The sequence below is a fragment of the Protopterus annectens genome, chromosome 6.part0 (assembly GCF_019279795.1).
Source record: "Protopterus annectens isolate FY-2018-M chromosome 6.part0, PAN1.0, whole genome shotgun sequence".
NCBI classification, from domain to species: Eukaryota; Metazoa; Chordata; order Ceratodontiformes; family Protopteridae; genus Protopterus; species Protopterus annectens.
In genome coordinates, this window is record NC_056737.1 from 1,145,098,787 (window position 1) to 1,145,121,853 (window position 23,067).

Consider the following 23,067-nt stretch of genomic DNA (forward strand, 5'->3'; position numbering starts at 1 on the left):
GACCCTATATCTTACCCAAGAGAAGGAGACCGTGTGCACCTTCTGCTATGCTTCTGTAATATATTCTGTCACATGCAAATTTTGCTGTATAGACATTATAGTATTGCAGTCTACCTGTCATTATTTCTGTAAACATGCTCACTGTCTGTTCACTATACTTATCTATCACAGATCATAGGTTCATAGGTTGGTACTAGGCTATCAGCCCTAGGGCCTATACAAGCCTAGCCATAACAATTCCCTGGAAAAAGTATCCACTGAATCAGTCCACTTGCTACGTCTCTCAACTGTCCAGAATTTCCTAGAATGTCCAGATTTTTATCATACATTTTTGATTTTTTCCTCATAAAATCTGTCATTTACTGGCAGTCAAATTCTTGAGGATTGTAGACATTAAATACTGACAGACATTTGATTTTTAGACTTCATATCCTTCAGAAAAAATGTATGCTAATACAAAATCTGTTATTCTAGAAACTTTAATAAGTTTACAAAAGTAATATTTAAAAACTATACCTAATTTTGTGCCTTTGTCCCCATTATTTTTGGCTTTATCCAGAATTCTTGCATTAAGAGGCTGAGAGGTATGCCACCAAATTATCAAAAATGAATGCATAAGTAAACTAATACAAAAATGCAGACATAGATGTGCTAATACATTTCTTTAATGACTGCTCAATAACAGTTTTTTTAACAATAATCAATAAGCCTAACAGACACTGAAGTGAATATTTCAAAGTTATCTGCTGTCTTCAGGCAGAAATATTAATCTTACCTTAGAATGCAAGAGCACTGACATGAAGCCACATCCTCTGAATTTCTTCAAAACTTACTGTCAAATACCCAAGCACTCTGGTGTGCTTCATTCCAGGAGAATCAAAGTACAGTCACATAAATAAACTTGCCATAACAGCAGATGTTTGAATAAATCACTACTGCAGTAGCCTAAGATATGGGTTACATCCTGCAAAGGATACAATGGTCAGGCAGCTTTCAAAGCTTTAGGGTGCCTTCCATGCACCCAGACCACTGATGGCTCTAGCAGACAATGGAGAAAATCAGCAATTCATAAATTTCATGCCAACTGAAGAAGGGAGGCTACATGGCTTTAACAACTCAATGCTAGGTAAATAAAGATCAATATCCTCACCCTGGCAAACAAAATCATAGAAAAAATAAGGGGGGCAGATGGAGGGAGCGGCTACTGCAGCAATGATCTATTCAAACATCTACTGTTGTGGTAAGTTTACTTACAAGTGTACTATGTTTATCATTACATCACTACTGCAGTATCCTAAGCTATATTGGTAGAATACCAAAAAGAAAGTTTAGCAGGAGGAAGGATGATTATCCAGTAATCACTAGAAAATAGTTCTAGCAAAGCATGTTCTAGACCTGGAAAAGGAGATAACTTTTTAGTGCTTTGTGAAAGTGTGCATGCAGGACCAAATTGCTCCTCTAGAATACTTCTAGAGTCCACACCCTTCCAAAAAGCCATTGAAAAACTGAAGGCCCTAACAATGTGCCAAGCCTGTCTGGAATTGACTTATTACGGTGGGAATACCAGAAGAAAACTGCATGGGCAACTATTTAGAAACTGTCTGCTTTGCTAGTGGTTGTCCTTTTTATTTACCTTTGTAAGAAAAGAAGAACTGTCCATAATTTCTGAAGGTTTTGTTTTTGTCAAGATAACCTATTTGCTGTCTGTAGACATCCTGAGTATGAAGAATCCTTTTTCCCACATTTTTTAGATTCTAGAAAGAAGACAGGGAGATGAATAACTTGGCTCAAAGTAAAGTTGGATACTACTTTAGGCCTAAACAAATGATTCGTTCTCAAAGAAACTATCTTTGTGGAAAAGGAAATGAGGTTAAACTACCATTACAGCTTTTTACTCAGACACTCTTCTTTTAGATATCACAGAAACAAGAAACACTGCTTTCCATATTAAGAAACTCAAACCAGCTGGATGAGTTAGTTTAAACAGAGCAAATGTTAATTTTTCCAAAACAAATTTAAAATCCCAAGGAGGACCCATATGCTTTCAAGGTGGTTGAGTATGCAAAACCCCCTTCAAAAACAGCTTGACATGAGAGTGCCGTGAATGATAGGGATCCATGGGCAGAGATGATGACATGGTGAAAAGATTAACCTTGACAGAGAAATAAAAAAGGCCAGAGGATAATAACTCTCACAAACATTGTAGAACCAGAGAAATATCAGTCTCAACGGGTCTTGGGTCTTAGTGTGGCACCAACTACAAAATATTTTCCATCTCCTAATATACAATTTCTTAGTAGCAGGTTTCTTTGCCTCCTTTAATACTTATTTTATTTATTTATTTTATTTTGCATTTGTTTATCAGGAGAGTCCGACTGGACAGGCTGCCCTTTTTCAACAGAGGCCCGGGGAGAAAAGCTCCAGCATGACTAATAATAGTATATAAAAGCAAGACAGAAGTAACAATATTATGGAAAAAGAAGCTCAACTTTAGGTGGTAGAAAACCATTGAGATACAATTTATGAGGGTACAAAACCACTGACATGCATGCTGTAAGCAGCTCAGGACAGGAGCTAAACATAATGCAATTCAAATGAAAATTAACATCTCAACTTAATACAAAAGAAATGGTCATAAGCACATAACAGGAGTACCATTTCCTGGAAGGAAAAAACAGAGAAGGCAGCGTGCTTATCACAATAAAAACATTGCAGTCGTAGTAGATAAAATGACTTGCTTTAGTAACAATACTGGTAAGTGCTTTCACGATACTGGACTGCTTCTTCAGACCACACAAACAGGAAAAACCTATGAATTTAAAAAGCCATCAATTAAGCATCAACCAATAAAAAAGCTACATTAAGTACATTGAATGCAAAGAATTAAAGCCACATAGCATATAACTGAAGGTAAAGAACTTAGGTGGATCTTACAGTTATCTGCACATAAAGGAGCTGGTTTAAATGAAACAGTCCCTTTAAAGCCTGTTTTGAAGGACAGGAAGCTTGCTAGATAATTTCTATAACATTGCTATATGTCTTTAATTCTTTGCATTCAATGCACTTAATGGTTGATGCTTAATTGATGGCTTTTTAAATTCATATGTTTTTCTTGTTTGTTTGCATGGTCTGAAGCGATCCAGTATAATGAAAGCACTTACCAGTATTGTTATTAAAGCAAGTTTTTTTATCTACTAGAAGTGTTTATTTGAAAACGGAGTGCTGTGGTGTTGTGCCTTGCTTTTTTCTATTACGTTTCATTGGTGGTGTGGTACAACTTTGCAGTCAGCTTGCCTTGCTTTGTTTGAACATTAAAAACATTGTTGACACAAGTGTACTAGAATACGTTTAGATGTCGATAAGACTAGGCTAGGCTCTTACATGAAAAACTTGAATTAACAGTTGCAGTGACAGGGTGACACACATGTACAGTGGAATATGGTATTAGACTCCTTAACCTGGGTCAGGACATGTACAAATCCATGAATTACCTAAATGGTCTTTGAGAAGGTTTTTAAAGGTGATTTTGTTGGCTGTGGACCTTATGTTAAGAGGCATAGTGGTCCAGGTTTTTGCAATGTTGCTGAAATACAGGGATTCACCAGCATTGTTCTTACTTCTGGTTATGCTAATTAGTGATTTGTTTACTGGACCTTAGTAATCGTTTGAGTAGTGGTTTTGTAGGGCTGCTGTTTTTTTCAGGCTGGTAAAGTATCTGATGGGCCGCTGTAAGTTGGTTAAGGGTGACCAGACTGGGTAGTTCTAACCAAAACAGTAGTTTAAGGGCTTGGCAGTGATGAGTCCGATAAGCTGAATCTGTTGCGAATTTTGCTATTTTGTTATAACAGGTATTTAGTATGATTAAGTCTGAATTGTTAAGGTTAGCGAAAATGGGGGATGTATAGATTAAGGTGGAGACTAGGTGAGTTCTTGCAATAGTGATCTTAGCACTACTGGTAATGTATTTTTACACCTGTATAGGCCTCCCGAGTTTTTTGGTGTACTTTTTTATTACTTGGGCAATGTGCAAGTTGAACTTCATGTTTTTATCTATAACACCTAGAAGTTTGGTTTGGGTGACTGGTGTAATGTAGGTATTGTTACTTGAAGTAATTATGAATGGGGGTGGGATATATGGCTTTTGTGGGATGAAACATCATCAGCTTAGTTTTTTTTTGGGTTAAGTAAGAGCTGTGCATTGGATAGCCAGAATTCCACTACAGTAAAGGATTCTAATGTTATTTTTTTGAAGTTGCTGGAGTGATGGGGCAGAACAGATTAGGCTTGAATCATCCATGTAGTGAACTAAGTTAGAATGTAAGGTGGCAGTGTGAAGGTTGTTGGTAAATATGGTGAGACGCGGACCACAGGCAGAAGGAGAATAGGGTACTGCCACTTTACTGCCTGACTGCCACCTGATAAACAGTCCTGGAATCATGCAAGTGTGGAGAAGCTTAGATTAAGTTCTGAAAGTGCAGTTAAGAGTTTATTATGTGAGACAGTATCAAAAGCCTTAGATCCAGAAGGACAGAAGAAATAATGTTGCCTTCATTTCAGTGCAGATTAATGGTATTAGTAAAACTGATAAGGGTGAAGCCGTGGTGGTGCAGCGGTAGCGTTGTTGCCTCACAGCAACAGGTTCTCCCGTTTGATTCTCAGCTGGAGCGCCTTCTGTGTGGAGTCTACATGTCCTCCCCGTGGTCGAGTGGCATTTGAAAGACATGCGTAGAATGGGCGTGCCTTCATTGAAGGTTGGTGTCGAGCTGACACCTTGGCATCGTAAAAATCTACTGCCAATCATTAGCAGACTGGAGTTCCGCTGTGGCGACCCCTAACCAGGAAAAGCCAAAAAAAGAACAGAACAGTAAAGCTTCTAAGGGCTGTGGTCATGCTGCGATTAGGGCGAAAACCATGCTTGATATTAGCCAGAAGCTTATCTAAGAGATAGTTTAGAATTTATGAATGTATGCATCTTTCACAGATTTTTGATAAAGGTGATAAAATGGCAAAAGGGTGGTAGTTTGATAGTGCTGTAGAGTTCTATCCTTTTATTGGAGATATTTTCCAGACAACAGGGATATGATGTTCAGAAATGGACCAGTTGATTAGTACAGAGATTGGATATGTAATGGCTTCGGCTGCAATTCTGAGGAATTCAGCAGGTAGTTTTTATCCGCTGCAAGGGTTGTAAGTTTGAGTTTATTAAGGTTTTTTTATATTTTTTGTTGGGGCTGATTGTAGGGAAAAGTATTTGTCATTCTGAGCTGGGGGTGAGAGGTCGGGAGGAGATGGGAGCAGTTATTTGTGAGGGCTAGAACACCTGATGCATCTAGTCAGAAAAGGGCCTAGAAGCTATTAAAATTCTATTATCCAGACACTCAGATGAAGTTGCTTCAAGCTGGGATGTATCAAACAACCCCTGTCTTATGTGAGAAGGTCCAGTCTGGGAGAAAGGTTGTGGCACCTGCCCTTGGTCTCAAAGGCACAGGCACAAACCTAAGCCATCCTCTAGCCCTTAGGAATCAAACATTGGGTAAAATTTGGGTAATAATGGCTAAGCCTGCAAGAGCTCTTTTGCTGTTAGCCTAGTAATCTCCTACAGACCAAAACACAGATGGAACCACTTCTACCTGGGCAAAAAGGGAGTCAACCACAATGATCTTTGAAGAGCAGTCCTGAATCTTCACAATGACCCTGGACAGCAATGGAAATGCATACAGGAACACTCCCATTCAAGGATATGAGAATGCATCTGTTTTCCAGGCCTGCTTGCAAGGAGCCCGAGAGCTGAACTTTTCCAGTTATTTGTTGTGACTAGAAGGAAGAATGGGATACCTGGTTTCAGATAGAACTGGCCTCTCCACCAAAGCTGTTCCCTTTTAAAAACTCCCAAAATTGTAATTTGAAAAGTCAAGGATTACTGATGTTCGGACTACACAGATTTTAGGTACCACTGGATCTCTCTCATGTAGTGTCTGGCTAGGGGAATCAGGAGCATCACAGATGTCATGAATGCTAAAATCCTGGGGAATTTCCTTGCCAAAGACCTTGACTGAATGGAAAATCTCAGGAAAAGATCTAGATAGAGATCAAATTTTTGATGAGGGAGAAAAGCTCTTTGAATGGATGCATCCAAGAGATATCACAGGAATATTATTTTATGGAATGGAATTAGGCAAAATTTTAAAATTTCCTCGTGGATACACAATCTGCAAAGAAAATCTCTTACCCATGTGAGAGATTTCTGACACTTTGAAAATGACTCCGCAAAAATAAGGAAGTCATCTAAATAAGGAAGAGTAGGAGTACCTTGCAGCCTGCAATAGGCTATCACTAGAGCTAGACACTTTGTGAACACCCCAGGAGCAGTGGATAACCCCAAGGGAAATGTGGACAACTGAAAGTATAATTCAGATACAGAAACACTTAAACACTTAAATTGGAATTTGATGATAAGCATCCTTTTAACAATAGAGTTACCAGAAAACTGAAAAAGAGGAGGACAGGTAGCCGGGTGTGAATGGATAGCATCTTGAGGTTTGACACTTTCACAAACTGGTTGAGAAAGGAAAGGTCTAGGACTGGTCTCCATGAAGCTTCTTTCTTTGGTACCAGAAACATTCTTGAATAAAACCCTTTCCCTCTGAAATGGGTGTCAAGTTCTATTACTCCTTGAGACAGGAGATAATGAGTAACAGGCAGAAATAAAGTTTGATCTGGTGGATGAGGAAGAATCCCCTGAAAAGAATGTATTGACTCCAACTGCCATATGCACACTGATGGATAACTCTGAGAACCAGTTTGTCTGGGATTAACTGTTGCCAAAGAGAGAAATGGAGAAGCAGATTTTGGGAAGGAATTAAAGGGTGTGCCAGAGTGGGGGTGGATGAGCAAATACATTTTGTAGATAGTTATTCCAATTTGTTGGACTGTTCTTGTTTCGGGGGGGCTCCTTTTTAGAGCCTCAAACCCATTGCTTTTTGAACGACTGCTCAGACTGATTATTTTGCTTTTTTTATAAAAAGATCCTGAATTAGGGATAAAACCTTTAACAAACTTGGAGAAGAAAGGCACTGGAACAGGCACCAGATAAACCATAAGAACATTTCAAAGAATGTTTGATTAGTTGAGACAAAAAAGTAATATGAGCATTAAGAGATTTACCCAGAGATGAAGGAAAGGTGGCAGTTATGTTTTTCATATTCTCAAAAGCAGCAAGCAAAGATTTTGATGTGAGTTTGACAATTATGAATTCTGGAAATAGCAGCAGCAGAATGCATCCAATTCCCAAATCTGTCACTTTCCCATCCTTGTTAGAGAGAGTGATACTGGACAGGGATTAGCATTCACTAAATGTTTAGCTGCAGAAGAATTTGACAAGGAAGCCATTGCAGGTTCAGATCCGGGATTGCAAAATAAATATTTGTAAGACTGAGGTACCTAATACAGTCTATCTGCCATCTTAGTGGCTGCAGACAGTCTGCCAAGCATGTTGCTAGCTGTAATACAAACATTCTCCAAAGCTGATAAACTAGGAGAAACAGCAATAGGCTGAGGAAATTCTAGTTGTAATAAATCATATTTTTTCAAAGAAACTGGATTGTCTTTTTTGTACTCATTCTAGGGATGGTTTCAGAAAAAGAAAATACTTCATAGGGAATATCAGAAGAAAAACTCACCTCATAAACAGGTTCTGTTGCCAGAGGAGAAAAATGTAATTTGCTCCCTCCAATTCCATTCCTAGTCTTCACACTGGGAATCTTCAGAAACAGCATTTTTTTTTCTCTTACAAGTAGAACTACGTCAAGGGTTAAAAACCTGAACTAAGCCCTGAGCTAAACACAATAAATCATCCCTACCTAGGGTAGCAGAGACAGAGGAAGATAAACATTTAACTTTCTACCTCTTTTTACAAGGGATATCCATAGAAGAAGAGCATCTTATGTCAGGTACATCAACCTAGGAAACTGGCATATTTATTCTGTATAATTAGAAAAACATTCCCTGCTCCCATGCCCATAGAGGGCACTCCAACAGCTGCAGAACACGTGTACTCCCCAGTCCATGGTGGCTGAAGGGACTACATCAGAGGAAACCAGGGAAAAAGATAAGTGGTCTGAGAATCCTGAAATGGCCTGCCGCAGCAGGGTCACCCATCTGCAGCTGAGGCAAGAAAGCAGCCTGCTGAACTGGCAAAGTCCAGTGGAATTAAGAACAGAGGAATAGGTAAGCTGTTCCATGGCTAAGCCAAGAAAGAAGTTTGAAATGCAGTAAATAATGTCAGCAATAGACTGTAAAAGAAAAGTGCCAAAAATAGTCTTCTCAAAACTTACACAGTGGCAAACACAATACAAATATGCTCCGGCACTAAAAACTAAAAATAATTTATAAAATTATTATTAATGAAAAGTAAAGCATACTTGTTAAAATTAAAAGTTTACGCTTAAACCAGTAAATTAAAACATTAGTTCAACTGGCAGGAATGTTAAGTGGCAATCCCAGAACTAGCAAAACTTAGCAATAACTAAACAGCTATTTCACAGAAGTACATTTTTTTCTCAGAAAAAAAAAACTTTAGTTTTTTCCTGAACAGAACTTGTCTACCGTGCAAAACAGATATGCCAGCCAACCATCAATCCTCAAAAATGCTGCAAGATGATCACTCTTCTGCATCAGGAAAGCTCGGAATGACTTGGTGCTCAGACAGCTGGTTTTCTCCCTTGCACATATAGCATAGGCTACTGCAGCAGTGGTGTAATGATGAATATCATAACTGTTAAATATAGGTAGATAAGGAATTCTTAAAGATATATAAGTTATGTAAGAACTTCTTTTTCATGGTTAACTACTACAAATTCTTAATTTTCCAACTGACCAGGCATCACTAAACAAATATGATTCTCAGGCAGATCAGCATTATCCTGCCACATGCATCTAGTAAGCCTATCAATGTGCTGCAAAATGTAAGACCAATAGTGTAGAATGAGTTAAAGAAATATAATTTGCTTGAAACTACCTGCAACTCTCACTGCTCAGTGGATCAATCAAGCTATACAACAAATGTAATACTGTACTACACGTGCAGCTTCAGACATGGAACAGGACTGCAGACAGTTTGGAAAATCTTTTCCTTATGTAATCATCCTAAGGCTTAACTCCTGCAGAATAAAATGAAAGTTCTCTGTCACAATGGACTGTATGGGTCAATGCACCGAGTTCTTGAGTAACATATGCATGTTCTAAGCACTACCTTTAAATTAAATAACTGCAACAAAATGCCATCCTCTCGTATTTTAAACAATGTTACTAATTTGCAGTAGGAAGCCCAGCAGCATTGGAGTGGATGGATCAGAGCTGAACTGCAGTGGTCAAGTAAGTTGCATTTTCACAGGTTATCCTCCACTTTTCTACAACTGCAGAAATTCAAAAGAGGGCGATCTTTGACTGCATGTTTTCTACAGTTGATGAAATATTCTTGTATCTAGAGAAAGACAGAAAAAAGTGGAATAATTGTGCATGAAAATGTCACTGTTTAAGATGCATGTAGAAATAATCAAAAGAATGAGAACAATACTCATGTATAGTTAAATATAAATGTTTTGCTTTTAGTTTTCAGTTTACGATAAAAGCAAGCATATAAATACAGCAACTCAGTTGTTCCTGTTTTTAATGTGAAAAACACAATGATACACAGGACAAAGGCCCATTTATACACATTATAAAACCTACTCTTCATCAGACCAACAGCTTCTTTAAAATAAAGAACAAAAATAATGTAAGAGTTGGCTTAGTTCTTAAAATGCTTTCTGCTGCTTTATGAATATAATACTCTGTATGGTTGATTCTCAAGGGCCTGCAAATAATGAAAATAATTTAATTGTAATACCTACTGCAGTTAATATACAAGTCCTTGTTAGCAGATGTGGAATAAACAGGGATGCCAAACACCTGTGACTTTTCAGTAATTTTAACTTTTGTGATATGCACTGTTTGCATGGTGCTTGCCCAATCCCCTATAAACTCAAGGGGGACAGACCATGGGAATGTTCACTCATATAGCCTCCGTCACAGAACAAACTGCTGTGTTGTAAAACTTTTTTCACCCTGTTCCTGTTTGACATTGTGGTTCTCTAGCAGCCTGGCCCTTACATTAATACAACCACAAAATTCACTTCCATAGCTCTTTTGTTGGCTGTTGTATGAAAGCTATATGGACCTAATAAATAAGGATATAGGGAATCTCCAAACTCTGGATCCCACACAATTTGGTTTTGTGAAGGGTAGGATCATGCCTACTCAACTTGGTCGACTTCTTTGAGTCAGTCACCAGAGCTGTGGATGAAGGCAAGGTGGTTCATACAGCCTACCTTCATCTGGCCAAGGCCTTTGATACCATTCACCACTCAGGAATCATAGAAAAACTCACTAAGCTACACATCAACCCCTATATATCACTAGGTGGGTTGCAAACCGGCTCAGACAGTGTGAAAGTAGCTGACTCCAAGTCAGACTGCCGACTAGTCATGAGTTGAGTCCCACAGGGTTCGGTCCTGGGTCCTCTCCTGTTTGGTATCTACTTCTCTGAAGTCCAGGCCAACAGGAAGGGACTCTGGCTGACAAAGTTCACAGACGATTGCAAGTTGGGAGCTATTGTTAACTCCCCAAGTGACATTGACATCCTACAGAATGGCATCACTGAGACCAACGACTGGTGTCAGAACCATGGCCTTAAGCTCAATGCCAAAAAAATGTGTCATTATCCCCTTTGGGAAAAACCCGGTTACCATGAATTACCAAATTGATGGTAGTCCACTGAACACCAGAAGGCGTTATAACAGATCTGGGAACACAGGTTGACAGCAACCTCTCTTGATCACCACATTGCCACTGTGGTCAGTAAGTCCTTCTGTGTGGCACATCTCATTACTAAGGGTTTTGCATCCAGAAAGAAAGAGGTCATTGTCTCCCTTTACTCTTCCCTCATTAGGTCAGTCATTGAGTAAAATGCCCCATTTGGCATGTACCTCACTAGACACCTGCAACAACAGGAGAGGCTGCAAAAGTACCTCACAAAGAGGATCCTAGGCCTGAAACACTTGTCCTATATGGACAGACTCAAAAAATGCCAACTATTCTCCATCTCATATCGCCTACTTAGAGGCGATCTCTTCTCAACTTACAAAGCCATGTCTGACCCAGCTCTGTTAGAAATGCTACATCTAAAGAAATCCCAATCCCTCTGCACCACCTCAAGCTCATTACCCACAATCAACAGAACGTATTGTAGGGACAGGTTCATAACCCAGACTGCCCATGCTATGGAATAGACTTCCCATACATGTCAAGCAGAGCACCTCGCTGACCCTCTTCAAGAGAAATCTTGATGAGTGGATGGGAAATAGAAAATTCACCCTGGGATAACTCCAGTGGCTCTACTCGACAGAGGTACTAGGAACTAAGGTTGGGTGGCATGATGCCAGGGTCATCCTATGGCTAGGTTTGTAAAGGTCCCAGGGCCATTAGCCTAGTAAGGCACTCATTAAACTAGTTAAATTAATGTCCCCTTTCACTATGTTCCACAGACCTTGAGAGTACAGTTGCACAAGTCCTACTTATCTGTAACAGTAGATGTTTGAATTTCACACTGCCTCTATGGTATATGGGTTCTGTGGCTGCACAAACTAATGCCAGGAGCTTTTCAGAGCTCAGAATTCCCTCCTCTGACTCCGTGGGATAGGGAGTCAGCTACGCCTCTCCCATCAGGGAAGGCCTAACCCCTGTTACAGGAAGTCAGGCTTTTAGTGCTAAGTAGGAAAAGCCAAGAAGGATCAGAAGCAAGAATTTGCTGAAACCAGCTATTTGTAGCCAAAAAAGCACCAACACAAAGCCAACCAAGAACACAGCAATGTTGGATACAATTGAACTATATATACAATAAGGGGGATGGTGGGTGGGTTCTGCCACTGAGGCATTGTGAATTTCAAACATCTACTGTTACAGGTAACTAGACTTATGCAACGGTGCTATGTTCAGTATTCATACTGCCTCCGTGGCATACGGGTAGATTCTCAAAGCTTACTTTACCGGGAAAGGGGAATGACAAGTATCCAGGAGCCCCTGGAGAAGAATAATTCTCACAAAGCCTGCTCTGGAACTTAACAATCCAGTTTGTAGCGCTTTGTAAAGGTATGAACCGAGTACCAGACTGCTGCCTCTAGAATGCTTCTAGAGTCCACTCCTTTTCAATATGCCACTGAGGAGGATAAGGCTCTGGGGAAATGTGCCTTACCTTGTCTGGAATACATTTACCATGGTGGGAGTAACAAAATGCAAATAGCAGAGAACAACCAACAAGGAATTATTTGCTTATGCCAGGTTAACTCTTCTTAGCCTTAGAATAAAAAAAAATAAACAGCTGTTCAGCTTTCCTGAATGGCTTAGTTCTGTCACAGTAGTACCTGAGCTGCCTATGCACATCCAATGTATGCAGAATGATCTCTCCCTCAAATAAAACTGGGAGAATGATGGCTTCACTCAGGGTAAATTCAGAAATAACTTTTGTTAGGAAAGACAGATTCGTGTGTTAATCAATCCTGTCCTTGTGGAAAATCAGATAATGTTGGCCCACCATAAAAGCATGCAGCTCAGAGACTTGCCTTGCACATGTCAGAGCAATAAACAAAACAGTCTTCCAAGTAACAGACTTTAAATCACCCTGAAAAGCAGTTTCAAATGGGGGATAAGGTCAGTTTTTCAAGCACAGAGTTGAGATCCTAAGGAGGAGGAATTTGCTTTCAAGGCGGTCTCAAGTGCAACACTTGTTTCGTAAACTGCTTGACCTCAAAAAAGAGATGATAGAGGGGGAGCCATGAACAGACAAGCTCAGACGGCTGCAATATGCATCTTGATATATGCATAAGATTAGCCATCTTTAAGCAGCTCACACAAATATTTCACAACCAGAGAGGTACACACCATATCAGGCCCCACAGTTACTGGTTAAGCACCACACAGAAAACCTTTCCATATGTAAGCATGACATTTTCTAGTTACAGGTTTTCGTGCCTCCTTCAATACCTGTTCCAGGGTATAGTACCTACTATGCATAAAGATCCTCCAGCAACTGTGGGGAGTATCTGTTTTTATTTGTAACCACATTGTCTCTTGCCAAATTTTATATTATAGAAATTTGGAAACGGCTGAAGTCCTAGTTACACTCAAAAAGTTAATAATCATATTACTGCCTATTAACTACTATATGACTTATTGAAATCATACAGAGCACCTTAGCCAGTAAAAAGGTTAACCATCAAAGCAATTGCCTCTCTTACAGGTGATGTCATTTATCCACCCATAAACTAGAAACATATACTACCAACAACAAATGCCAACACACTTGGCAAAATTATCCTCCTGCCCATCAATGTTCCCACAAATACACCACCCCACTTGTTTTCATCTCTCTAGTGGCTTTCTCCATGAGAATTTGCTTTTCAGTCCCTAAAACCTCTCTACATTCAGGGATTTCTCTAACACTAATTACTATTTACTGATCTTACTGACAATCACAAATGATATAGCTCTTCAGCAAACTCTACAACTCAGGTTGCTATCTACTGTTTTGAGTTCTACTCCCACTTGGGTAGGTGCACTGAGGCATCTATACCAATCTCACATCACTAAAAATGCTCCTGAACATCTCTAAAAGATATTCACTTCATCATTATAAAATGGATTTAAAACCTGTAAGTCCTTTCAGAATTATGATTAGGAAATATAAGGGTGATTATGAACTTCGAATTGCAACTAATGTAAAATGACCTTAAGGCCTTATTTAGCTATATTAGGAAGCTTAGAAGAAACCAGCAATTTTATGCTGAACTTATACCTTCTTCTCTGACATTGCTAACATTCTTGCAGACAAATTCTCTTCCAATTTCTCATCCCCCACCCTCCCTAATGTCTCTAATTTCTCCCCACACCTCCTACCTTGGAATCTCTTAGGATCAAGCAGTTTCAGCACTTTCCAAAACTAAAAATGACAATTCCCACGGATCCTGACAATGCCTCAGGGTGTCTGGTAAGATACGTTAAGTTCCTCCTACTAAAACCTAAAGGTAATACCTCTACCAAATCTGGGAATTCAATGCCTATTAGTCTTACCAGTGTGATTTGCAAAGTTACAAAACTTATTTAGTTGAACTAATAAACACTGATATAGAGGACTTTTATCCCTAGACATATACTGGCTCAGCTTTGTAAATGGCAGGTTGTGCCTGCTCAATCCGAGCTCTTCTCAAGGGTTAAGGAGGCCATGGATAATGGGCATACAGTCCACACTATCTGGACCTTGGCAAGGTCTTCAACACTGACTGACAAGCTTTCCCAACTCAACATTAGCATATGCATAGTTAACTGGACAGGTAATTGGTTAGGAGTATATGCAATACACAAAACGGTAATTAACATTATCCCACAGAACTCTGTCCTGAGACCCTCCTCATATAGATATTGATGTAATGGTTTTAACTCAAAAGGTAGGTTACTTATTTGGTAGAAAAGATTTTCTTTGGCTGCAAAAAATAAAGAATACACAAATGATTAAATGCTGATTTGTGTGACTCACATATGGCTAAAGTAAAGTTTTATATAATGTAGGTAAGTAAGATTTTGCAGGAAAATCAATGTTTGACTGAAAAGGTAGTTGTGAAGGTATGCAAGACTGCACTGTAATAGTGTGCATCTGTGAATATTAACTGGTTAGGGTTAGAGAAATGGTTGGGTAATGGGATAGAGTTTGTGTTGTGCATGATTTTTGAGTGTTTTACGTCCTTTTGTCTTGTGCAGTGATACTATTAGAGAATGGGTTTTTAGTTTCGTAATGAGGAGAGTTGGGCTTTGGGGCAGAGGAACGGTTAGTGTTATGGCTAGCACACATGATGAAGGTGATCTATCTCCTTTGGTGCCGAGGAGGATTTTATACAGATGGCGCAGTGGTGCAGCAGTAGCATTGCCGCCTCACAGCAAAAGGTTCTCCAGTTCGATTCTTGGCTGGGGTGCCTTCTGTGCTGAGTCTGCATGTCCTCCCCGCGTTTGTGTGGTTTTGGTCTGGGGGGTCCGGTTTCCTCCCACGTTACAAAGACATGTGTCTGGAGTGTTTCTCCCCGGGCCTCCACTGAAAACTGGCTTTGTTCCAAGTTGGACTTTCCCGGTTAAAAAGAAGTTATGTCCTTACCATAACGTTCCATGTGGAGTGTTCATCTCGCCTTTGTTCTTACACATGGGTGTCGGAGCCGATCCTCGGCTCCGAGTCGGCCGCTTAGCAAAGCTTTGCATCCAGAAGAAGCTCGAGACCAACCTACCTCCCACAATTCCCTCTGCCTTTACCTCAGATCTAGTTTGCAAGAAAAAACACCAGATCCAGCAATAACAAGGTAATCCCCTATAAAGAATACATACGTATACACAAGGAACGTAACTAGCTCAAGCCAGTAGAACAACAGAGAGACCACTAGTGGGAGACAAACAGGCCAGACTTCTAAACCGAACGTTCTTCCAGACCTGAGGGTGGGAGGGTGGGAATGTAAGAACAAAGGCGAGATGAACACTCCACATGGAACGTTATGGTAAGGACATAACTTCTTTATGTGAGAGTATTCAATCTCGCCGTTTGTTCTTACACATGGGTAGCGTCCCTAGCTCCATTACCCTCAGTGACTCATGGAAGAACGTTCCTGAGCACAGTGGAACCAAAAGATGCTCTGTCCCTGGAAGTCCTGTCCACTTTATAATGAGTGATGAACGTATGTGGTTTAGACCAAGTGGCGGCTGCACAAATAGTGTCCAAAGGCAGATGAGCCGCATGAGCCAAAGATGTAGAAACTGATCTAGTAGAATGTCCCTTTGGTTTGGTGGGCAAACTCTGATTAGAAGCAGAATAAACGAAGGTAATACAATCAGTTAGCCATTTGGAAAGAGTACGCTTCGTCACTGCCATGCCCTTTTTGTTGTCCGCAAAGGCTATAAAGAGTTGGGTCTGCTTTTCTATGATCTTTAGCTCTATCTAGGTAGAATCTGAGTTGTCTATGAACATCCAACTTGTGCAACATATATTCCAGCTTATTGGAGTGATTTTTGAAAAATGTGGGAAGCTCAATGGACTGATTAATGTTGTTAACTGAACAAACCTTAGGGAGGAACGAAGGGTTGGTGCGTAATGATACCCTGTCCGGGTGAAAAATTAAATATGGCTGCTTAACGGAAAGAGCCTGAAGTTCTGATACTAGTCTGGCTGAAGTGATAGCTACTAGGAAAAGAGTTTTCCAGGACAAGAACTTTAAGGAACAGGAAGAAGCTGGTTCAAAAGGTGGTAACATTAGTTGGGATAAGAGTAGATTTAGATTCCAAGGAGCTGTAGGAAACCTAACTGCTGGTCTAAGATGGAAGGACCCTTTTAAGAAGGCTTTACAAAGCCTATGAGCCATAATGGGCGCTCCGTTCTCTCCTACATGGAAGTTCGAAATCGCAGCCAATTGAACTTTTAAAGTAGCAGTAGAGGCCCCTTGATGAAACAGTATGGACAGGAACTCCAAAATCTTGTTTAGAGGGGCTACTAAGGGATCTAAATGCTGTGTAGTCGCCCAGTAGACGAAACGTTTCCACTTACCGGTGTAAATTTTAGTAGTGGAAGCCTTATGAGAGGCTACCAGAATGTCCTGAACCACCGGAGAGAGAAGATCAGACCTGGCTAAGTAGGGAAGCGGAGAAGCCAAGCTGCTAACTTGAGGGACAGGAGTGACGGGTGGGGAGCTCCTGACGAATGAGTCAGTAGATCTGGCACCGGGTCCAAAATCCAGGGCTCCGGCATTTGGTGAGCTTGAAGAAAGGGGAACCAAATCTGTCGAGGCCAGAATGGGGCAATGAGAACTATAGTCCTTTCCTGGTCCTTGGCTTTCTGAAGAAATCTTGGTATCAGAGGTATAGGGAGGAAAGCGTACAAGAGACCCGGGGACCAATCGTGAATCAGAGCGTCCCTGGGGACATCCCCCAGAGGGGGTAGAAGGGCAAAGTAGCTTCTGCATTTGGTGTTCATTGGAGACGCAAACAGATCGCAGCAAGGCTGGCCCCACTTGCGGAAGATCCTTTCCGCCACTATCTGGTTGAGGGACCACTCGTGAGGTAACAGGATGGCTCTGCTCAACCTGTCCGCTATGACGTTGGATAACCACGGGATGTGCGTTGCTATCAGAAAGCGACCCGTGGATTCTGCCCATTGCCAAATTCTCATGGCCTCTCTGCACAACTGGTAAGATTTGGTTCCTCCTTGTTTATGTACCAGACTACGGACATGTTGTCCGTCTGAACTGCAATGGTCCCTAGAGGTAGAAGGGGGGAGAAGTGTAGCAACTTTAGAAACACTGCCCTCATCTCTAGAACATTGATGTGCAGGTTGTGCTCTAAACTGGTCCATTCGCCTTGGACTGTCTGTCTCTGAAAAATGCCCCCCCACCCTATCAGGGAAGCGTCCGTGGTCACTGTGGCTGTTGGTGTGGGTAACACAAACGGTCGGCCGCTGATGAAATTGTGATTCTGTAACCACCAAGACAGGTGTGCTTTGCAGGTGTTCGTAATGTGAATCTCGTGTGTCAGTGGTAACTGTTGGAACGACCACTGTGCGAACAGCAGCCATTGGAGAACTCTCATGTGTAGCCTCCCCATGGGAACTGCAATGAGGGAAGCTGACATGAGTCCCAAGACTTTCAGGACTAGTTTGGCTGGGGACATTTGGGACAATAGTAGGAGAGATGCGTGTTCTTGTAGGGAAGTTATTCTTGCGGAGGGGAGTTTTAGTAGCAAGGAACGGGTATCTAGATCTGCCCCTATAAATGAAATATGCTGCGAGGGCTGTAACGCAGATTTTTCGAAATTTAACGAAATCCTTAGCTGAACACAAAGGCTGAGTGTGTAGTCCCTGGCCTGTATCAATTGACGCTCGGTGGTGGCAGAAAGGAGCCAGTCATCCAGATATGGAAACACCCAGAATCCTAGGCGTCTCAAGTGAGACGCTACCACTGCCATGCATTTGGTGAAAACCCTGGGGGCTGAGGTTAGACCAAAAGGCAGGGTCCGAAACTGAAAGTGGCTGGCTCCCAGCCAGAAGCACAGGTGATCTCTGGACGCTCTGGCCATTTTGATTTGGTAGTAGGCGTCCCTGAGATCTATTCAGCACATCCAGTCGTCCTTCTGTAAGAACGGAAGGATCGATTGAAGCGTGACCATCTGGAACTTTTCTTTCTTGACATATGTATTGAGATTGCTTAGGTCCAGAAGTGGCCTCCAGTCCCGTCTTTTTTGGAACTAAAAAGAACCTTGAGTAAGTTCCGGATCCTCTTTGGTCCGCCGGGACTGGTTGGATGACTTTTTTCTAGCAGCTTTGAGATTTCTATAGCTGCAGGTTCTCGCAGATGGGGTGGTACATCTGGGAATCTTTTTTGTGGTAACGGGGTGAATACAAAAGGAATTTTGTAACCTCTGGTAATAATGCTTTTTACCCATTTGTCTGAAGTAAGGTTTTGCCAGGCCTGAGGGTATAAAGCTAAGCGTCCCCAGACTGCCACCAGAGCAGGACAGTCGGGCCTCCTCTCAGGAGTGCTGGAAAGGCTTCCCAGGGATGGTATCCCTGTCGCCTTGGTTCTGCGGACCCCCTCTGCCGCCAGGGCGGCGTCTTCCACCTCTGCCCTCCCCCTGCCTCTGGAGGGGGCATCACCCTGTGTGCCAGGGAAAGAACCCTGGGGTTTACGAAACGACATCTTTCCACCTAGTTGCCCTTTGGGGTACGGTCTGGATGGGGTGGAAAAACGGACTCAGACAGCAGACAGAGTCTTTCCCTCCTGCTCACACCGGGTCAGGGTCTCCTTTACTTTGGGGACAAAAAGAGTGGCGCCATCAAAGGGGGCGTTAGTAAAGGAAGACTTGAAGGCTTCCGCAAAGGAGCACAGGCGCATCCAGGATTGTCTACGAAGAGCAATCGCTGAAGCTGCAGCCCTACTCGACCCTTCGGCCGCATACGAGATGAGCCTCATGGACGAGTTCACAATCGATGTAAGGGTATTGAGCTGTGCTGTAACCTTATCCGAGACAGCAGCATCTGTACTACCCTGGAGGGTATCTCCCAACTCTTTGACTAGATCCCTCTGTAATCTTGTGAAGTGTGTCAAGTAGTTCAGCGATCGCATGGAAAAAGTCGCTGAGCTGAAAATCTGCTTCCCATATCTGTCCATGGTCCTAGAGTCTCTGTTAGGAGGATGAACAGACGAGGAAGATTCGGACATCTCCTTTTTCGTGGCAGCTGCCACCACCATAGCATCCACTGGAACTCCCTTAGTGAGGTATGACTTATCCTGAGGGGCAGTTATATATTTGTTAGGCTTCCTGGGAACTGGCTCCACTGTGTCAGGTGTCTCCACGCCTTGAGCAATTAATTCCATCAACTCGTCGAAGGGTGGAGTGACCCAGGAGGAAGAAGGGCGAGCACCAAATGCCTTCAGCAGAACCGACTCATCCTCAGAAGGGGGTAGGGCCTGCCAATCACCTCTGTTTCAGGATCTCCAGGATGTCAGAAAAGGAGACATCCTCCGTAGGTGATTTTGGGGACCCCTCTGACTCATCCAAGTCGGTATCCGATGTTAAGGATTCTTGTGGAGAATCTAAGTGCCTCCTCTTATACAATCTTTTCCTCGGAACGTCATCGGGGGGGGGCATCCGATGAAGCCTCCGAGGAAGAAGGGGCTCCCTCTGGGAGTGGCTGAGGCACTGGTGCTCGACGCTTTTGTGTAGTCGTGGGTGCAGAAGAAGACAACGGACCTTTATGGGAGGGAGAAGTTGCTTCTGCTGAAGTGGTTGTCTGAGAAGACAATACCTTCCTCATAAGGTCGAAGGCCCCTGGACCCCGAGCCGAGGAATCCCCCGGTTCCGAAGAACGTGGAGGTATCTCTGATGCGGAAGCCAAGGGCATTGACCCCGAGGACGGAGCCGAAGTGATCCATGCCAAGGCGCCGAGGGGGAGAGTCGGCACTGAAACATCGGTTCGACTCTCGGTCCCGGAACCAAGGATAGATCGTCGGCTCCGTGAGTCCAGTAATGGTTCCGACGGAGTCGAGGTCAACGGTGCCGACCAGGAAAGGGACAGTTACGGCACCAAGGGCTCCACTATCATCAGATCAACGTCTCCCGGCTCCGAAGGCTGAGTAGGCCTCGGAGGAGGATCAGATGGAGATAAAGGAAGGCCTTCGAGTCTCGACACCAATTGAGAGGAGACTGCAATGAGTTTGGACAGGGCCGTGTTCTCCATTAACTTCTGCACCACACGATCTACGTCGGTGTCGGAGAGGGGCCTGGAAGACCGAGTCGAAGGAATCGAGGACGGTGCCGACCTTAATAGAGCAGGAGGTGGAAGCTCAGTCACCGGTTCAAGACTCGAGGCTCGGTGACAGACAGAAGTTTGACACTCGGCCCCGAAGTCTGTGGAACCGGTGAACAAACCTTAAACGAAGAACTCGGAGCCGATGACATGGGCTCCGCTGTCTTCGACTCCTTCGAGGATCTAGAAGCCTGGTCTGACTTGTCAAGATCCTCCTGGAAGGCAGGCTTCAAAAGACCTCTGTCCATAAGCTTCCTGCACCTATCTGTCATGACCCTTCCACTAAAGGAATGACAAATAGAACAGTCTTCCTGTAGATGGAGATGGCCAAGACAGTAGACACAGGAGCTATGGTTGTCGGTGACAGACATCTTCTGCCCACACTGACACCTCTTAAATCCTGACTTAGTGTACTTTCTCAGACATTCTGTAAGAAAGCTATCACAAAACACTGTCAAATCAGGTTAGTAAGTCACTAGCAATAAAATTGCAAGTATCAAAATCCAAGTTTAGTAGTAGTGGGGTAGGCCCCAAGGTAAACCTAAACTATATATAGATATATATATATATATATATATATATATATATATATATATATATATATATATATATATATAATAGAAAAAGGATGACCAGACCACACACACTAAATATAAGAGTCAAGAATCCTACAAATTTTCAAGAAAATTTTCTAAGAAAAAAGTTATCTTATCTTCCCAGTTGGTCAGAGCTGTTCAGAAACAATGCGATCGGTTGCAGCGGCAAACTAGATCTGAGGTAAAGGCAGAGGGAATTATGGGAGGTAGGTTGGTCTTGAGCTTCTTCTGGATGCAAAGCTTTGCTAAGCGGCCGACTCGGAGCCAAGGATCGGCTCCGACACCCATGTGTAAGAACAAACGGCGAGACTGAACACACTCATATCAAGTGTTAAATAAATAAATACTGTTTATTTTTTTACTAGTCAGTCATAGTCAAAGCTTTATCTGAATAACAATCATTCTGGTTATATTTCATGCCATTTTTTTGAATTCTGTTATTTAAACATTTCAAACTTGGGTTTCTTAGTTGTGATATCCCACAAATCTATTGGAGGTGGGAGGGGCTATGCTATTATATATGCAAATGTAATGCTAATTACATGTCCTGATTATTTTGGCCAGATGCATCTACTTCTCAATATCTACTGTCTAGATTTTTGGAATCTGGAGTTGAGAGGTATGATATGGGACGTCTAGTAATAGCTATTTTATTAGCCTTGGTTAGGTTGCAATTTTTAAGTCTCTATAGTTTGTGTGAGTGACTGTTTTCTACTATGAGAAATTTTTTGATTCATTATTTTATCAGTAGGTGATATTTTTTCTTTGCCCACCAGACGTTACTATTGGCCTTTTTCTCTAGATTAAATTGGGCTCTTGGAAAAAAACCTGTACACATGCCTTAATCAACTATATCCAGATGATTTACTTCTACTGAAGTATGATTGTTTGCATCTTAACAGCTTTACAGAAGAAAAACTTACTTGTGTTCATCACATGCTCAGCTGACTACCAGTGGAACATGGGTATTCTATTCACATGATGGAGATTCTTCATATTTAAATGGTTTGTTATGGGAATTAGGAAAACTGATGAAATCAATTCCATGATTTAAAATGGGCTTGTTTTTGGCTTGTGTTGCTTATTCATGGGGCAAAGATTTACATTTTTACACTCAACAATGATGGCAAGTGTGACATCCCTCCTCTGGGCCAGTAATCAAGAAGTCTCAATTCTCAACACTGACACTGGTGGGGAACGTTCACTTGAAAAAAGATAGATACACAAGGTATTTTCAGATGCAGCTCTCTGCACCAAGCACAATTTCCATTAACAGCACACAGGTAGCACACACTCCAGATCTGGTGATGATTTTTCCTCTCCAGGTCCCAAACATGACTTCACCTTTCCCTCTGCAGAAATCAGTGCTCTGTGTCCTTGTTCCAAGAGGCTGACACATGCTCTTTAAGATTTGATTTCAGACACACAAATACCTAGGAAAGGTTGGCACAGATCTACCCACTATACCACCTTCACCCAGACTATAAGGTAGATTCACTGCCACCAGGCCAGCTAATTTAAGGTTCTTACCAGGGTACCAAAATATCTATTTACAATAAACACCAAAGCTTCAATTCACAGGAAATATAAATAACACAGATGGAAAGACTCATACAGTTACAGAAAAACAGTATTTAACTAATATCACTATATTTTCTAACTAACTGAATAAGTACTGTTCCCTATTTAAGTTACTTACAAAATCTAGGCAATATGAAGTGAATGTGTGTCTTTGTCGTCAGGTCCAAGACAGAATGCTGAGTGCCACTATCACATCTCTGATATCTAAATACAATTTCATTGCTGGCTATAGAATGACATCACATCTGGTCACCTGACTGTGGTTTGCACACTACCCCCCTGACTAGAAGCTGAACCAGGATCCAACACAGGTGTGTCACAGTGTTGCTTCTTCCAGCATCTGGAGAAACAAACAATTCCAACCCTTTCATCCTTCCTGTAGAAACTAACCAGCCATTCTCTGGCACCCCAAGGTAGCAATTAGTTCACCACTAAGGACAAGAGGCCAGGCCTTTCCCAGACATTGCATCT

General features: G+C 41.9%; 1 protein-coding gene across 1 annotated transcript in view; it reads right to left on the bottom strand.

Annotated features, from left to right (window-relative positions):
- Window positions 1-643: 643 nt before the first annotated feature.
- The window catches only part of CCHR6.PART0H7orf57 (chromosome chr6.part0 C7orf57 homolog), a 1,417,733-nt gene continuing 1,395,309 nt past the window's right edge, over window positions 644-23,067 (bottom strand). Inside the window, exon 8 of the mRNA XM_044074768.1 lies at window positions 644-9,481. Within this exon, the coding sequence (XP_043930703.1) occupies window positions 9,424-9,481 (58 nt within the window). The 3' untranslated portion in view covers window positions 644-9,423. The remainder of the gene's footprint in view (window positions 9,482-23,067) is intronic.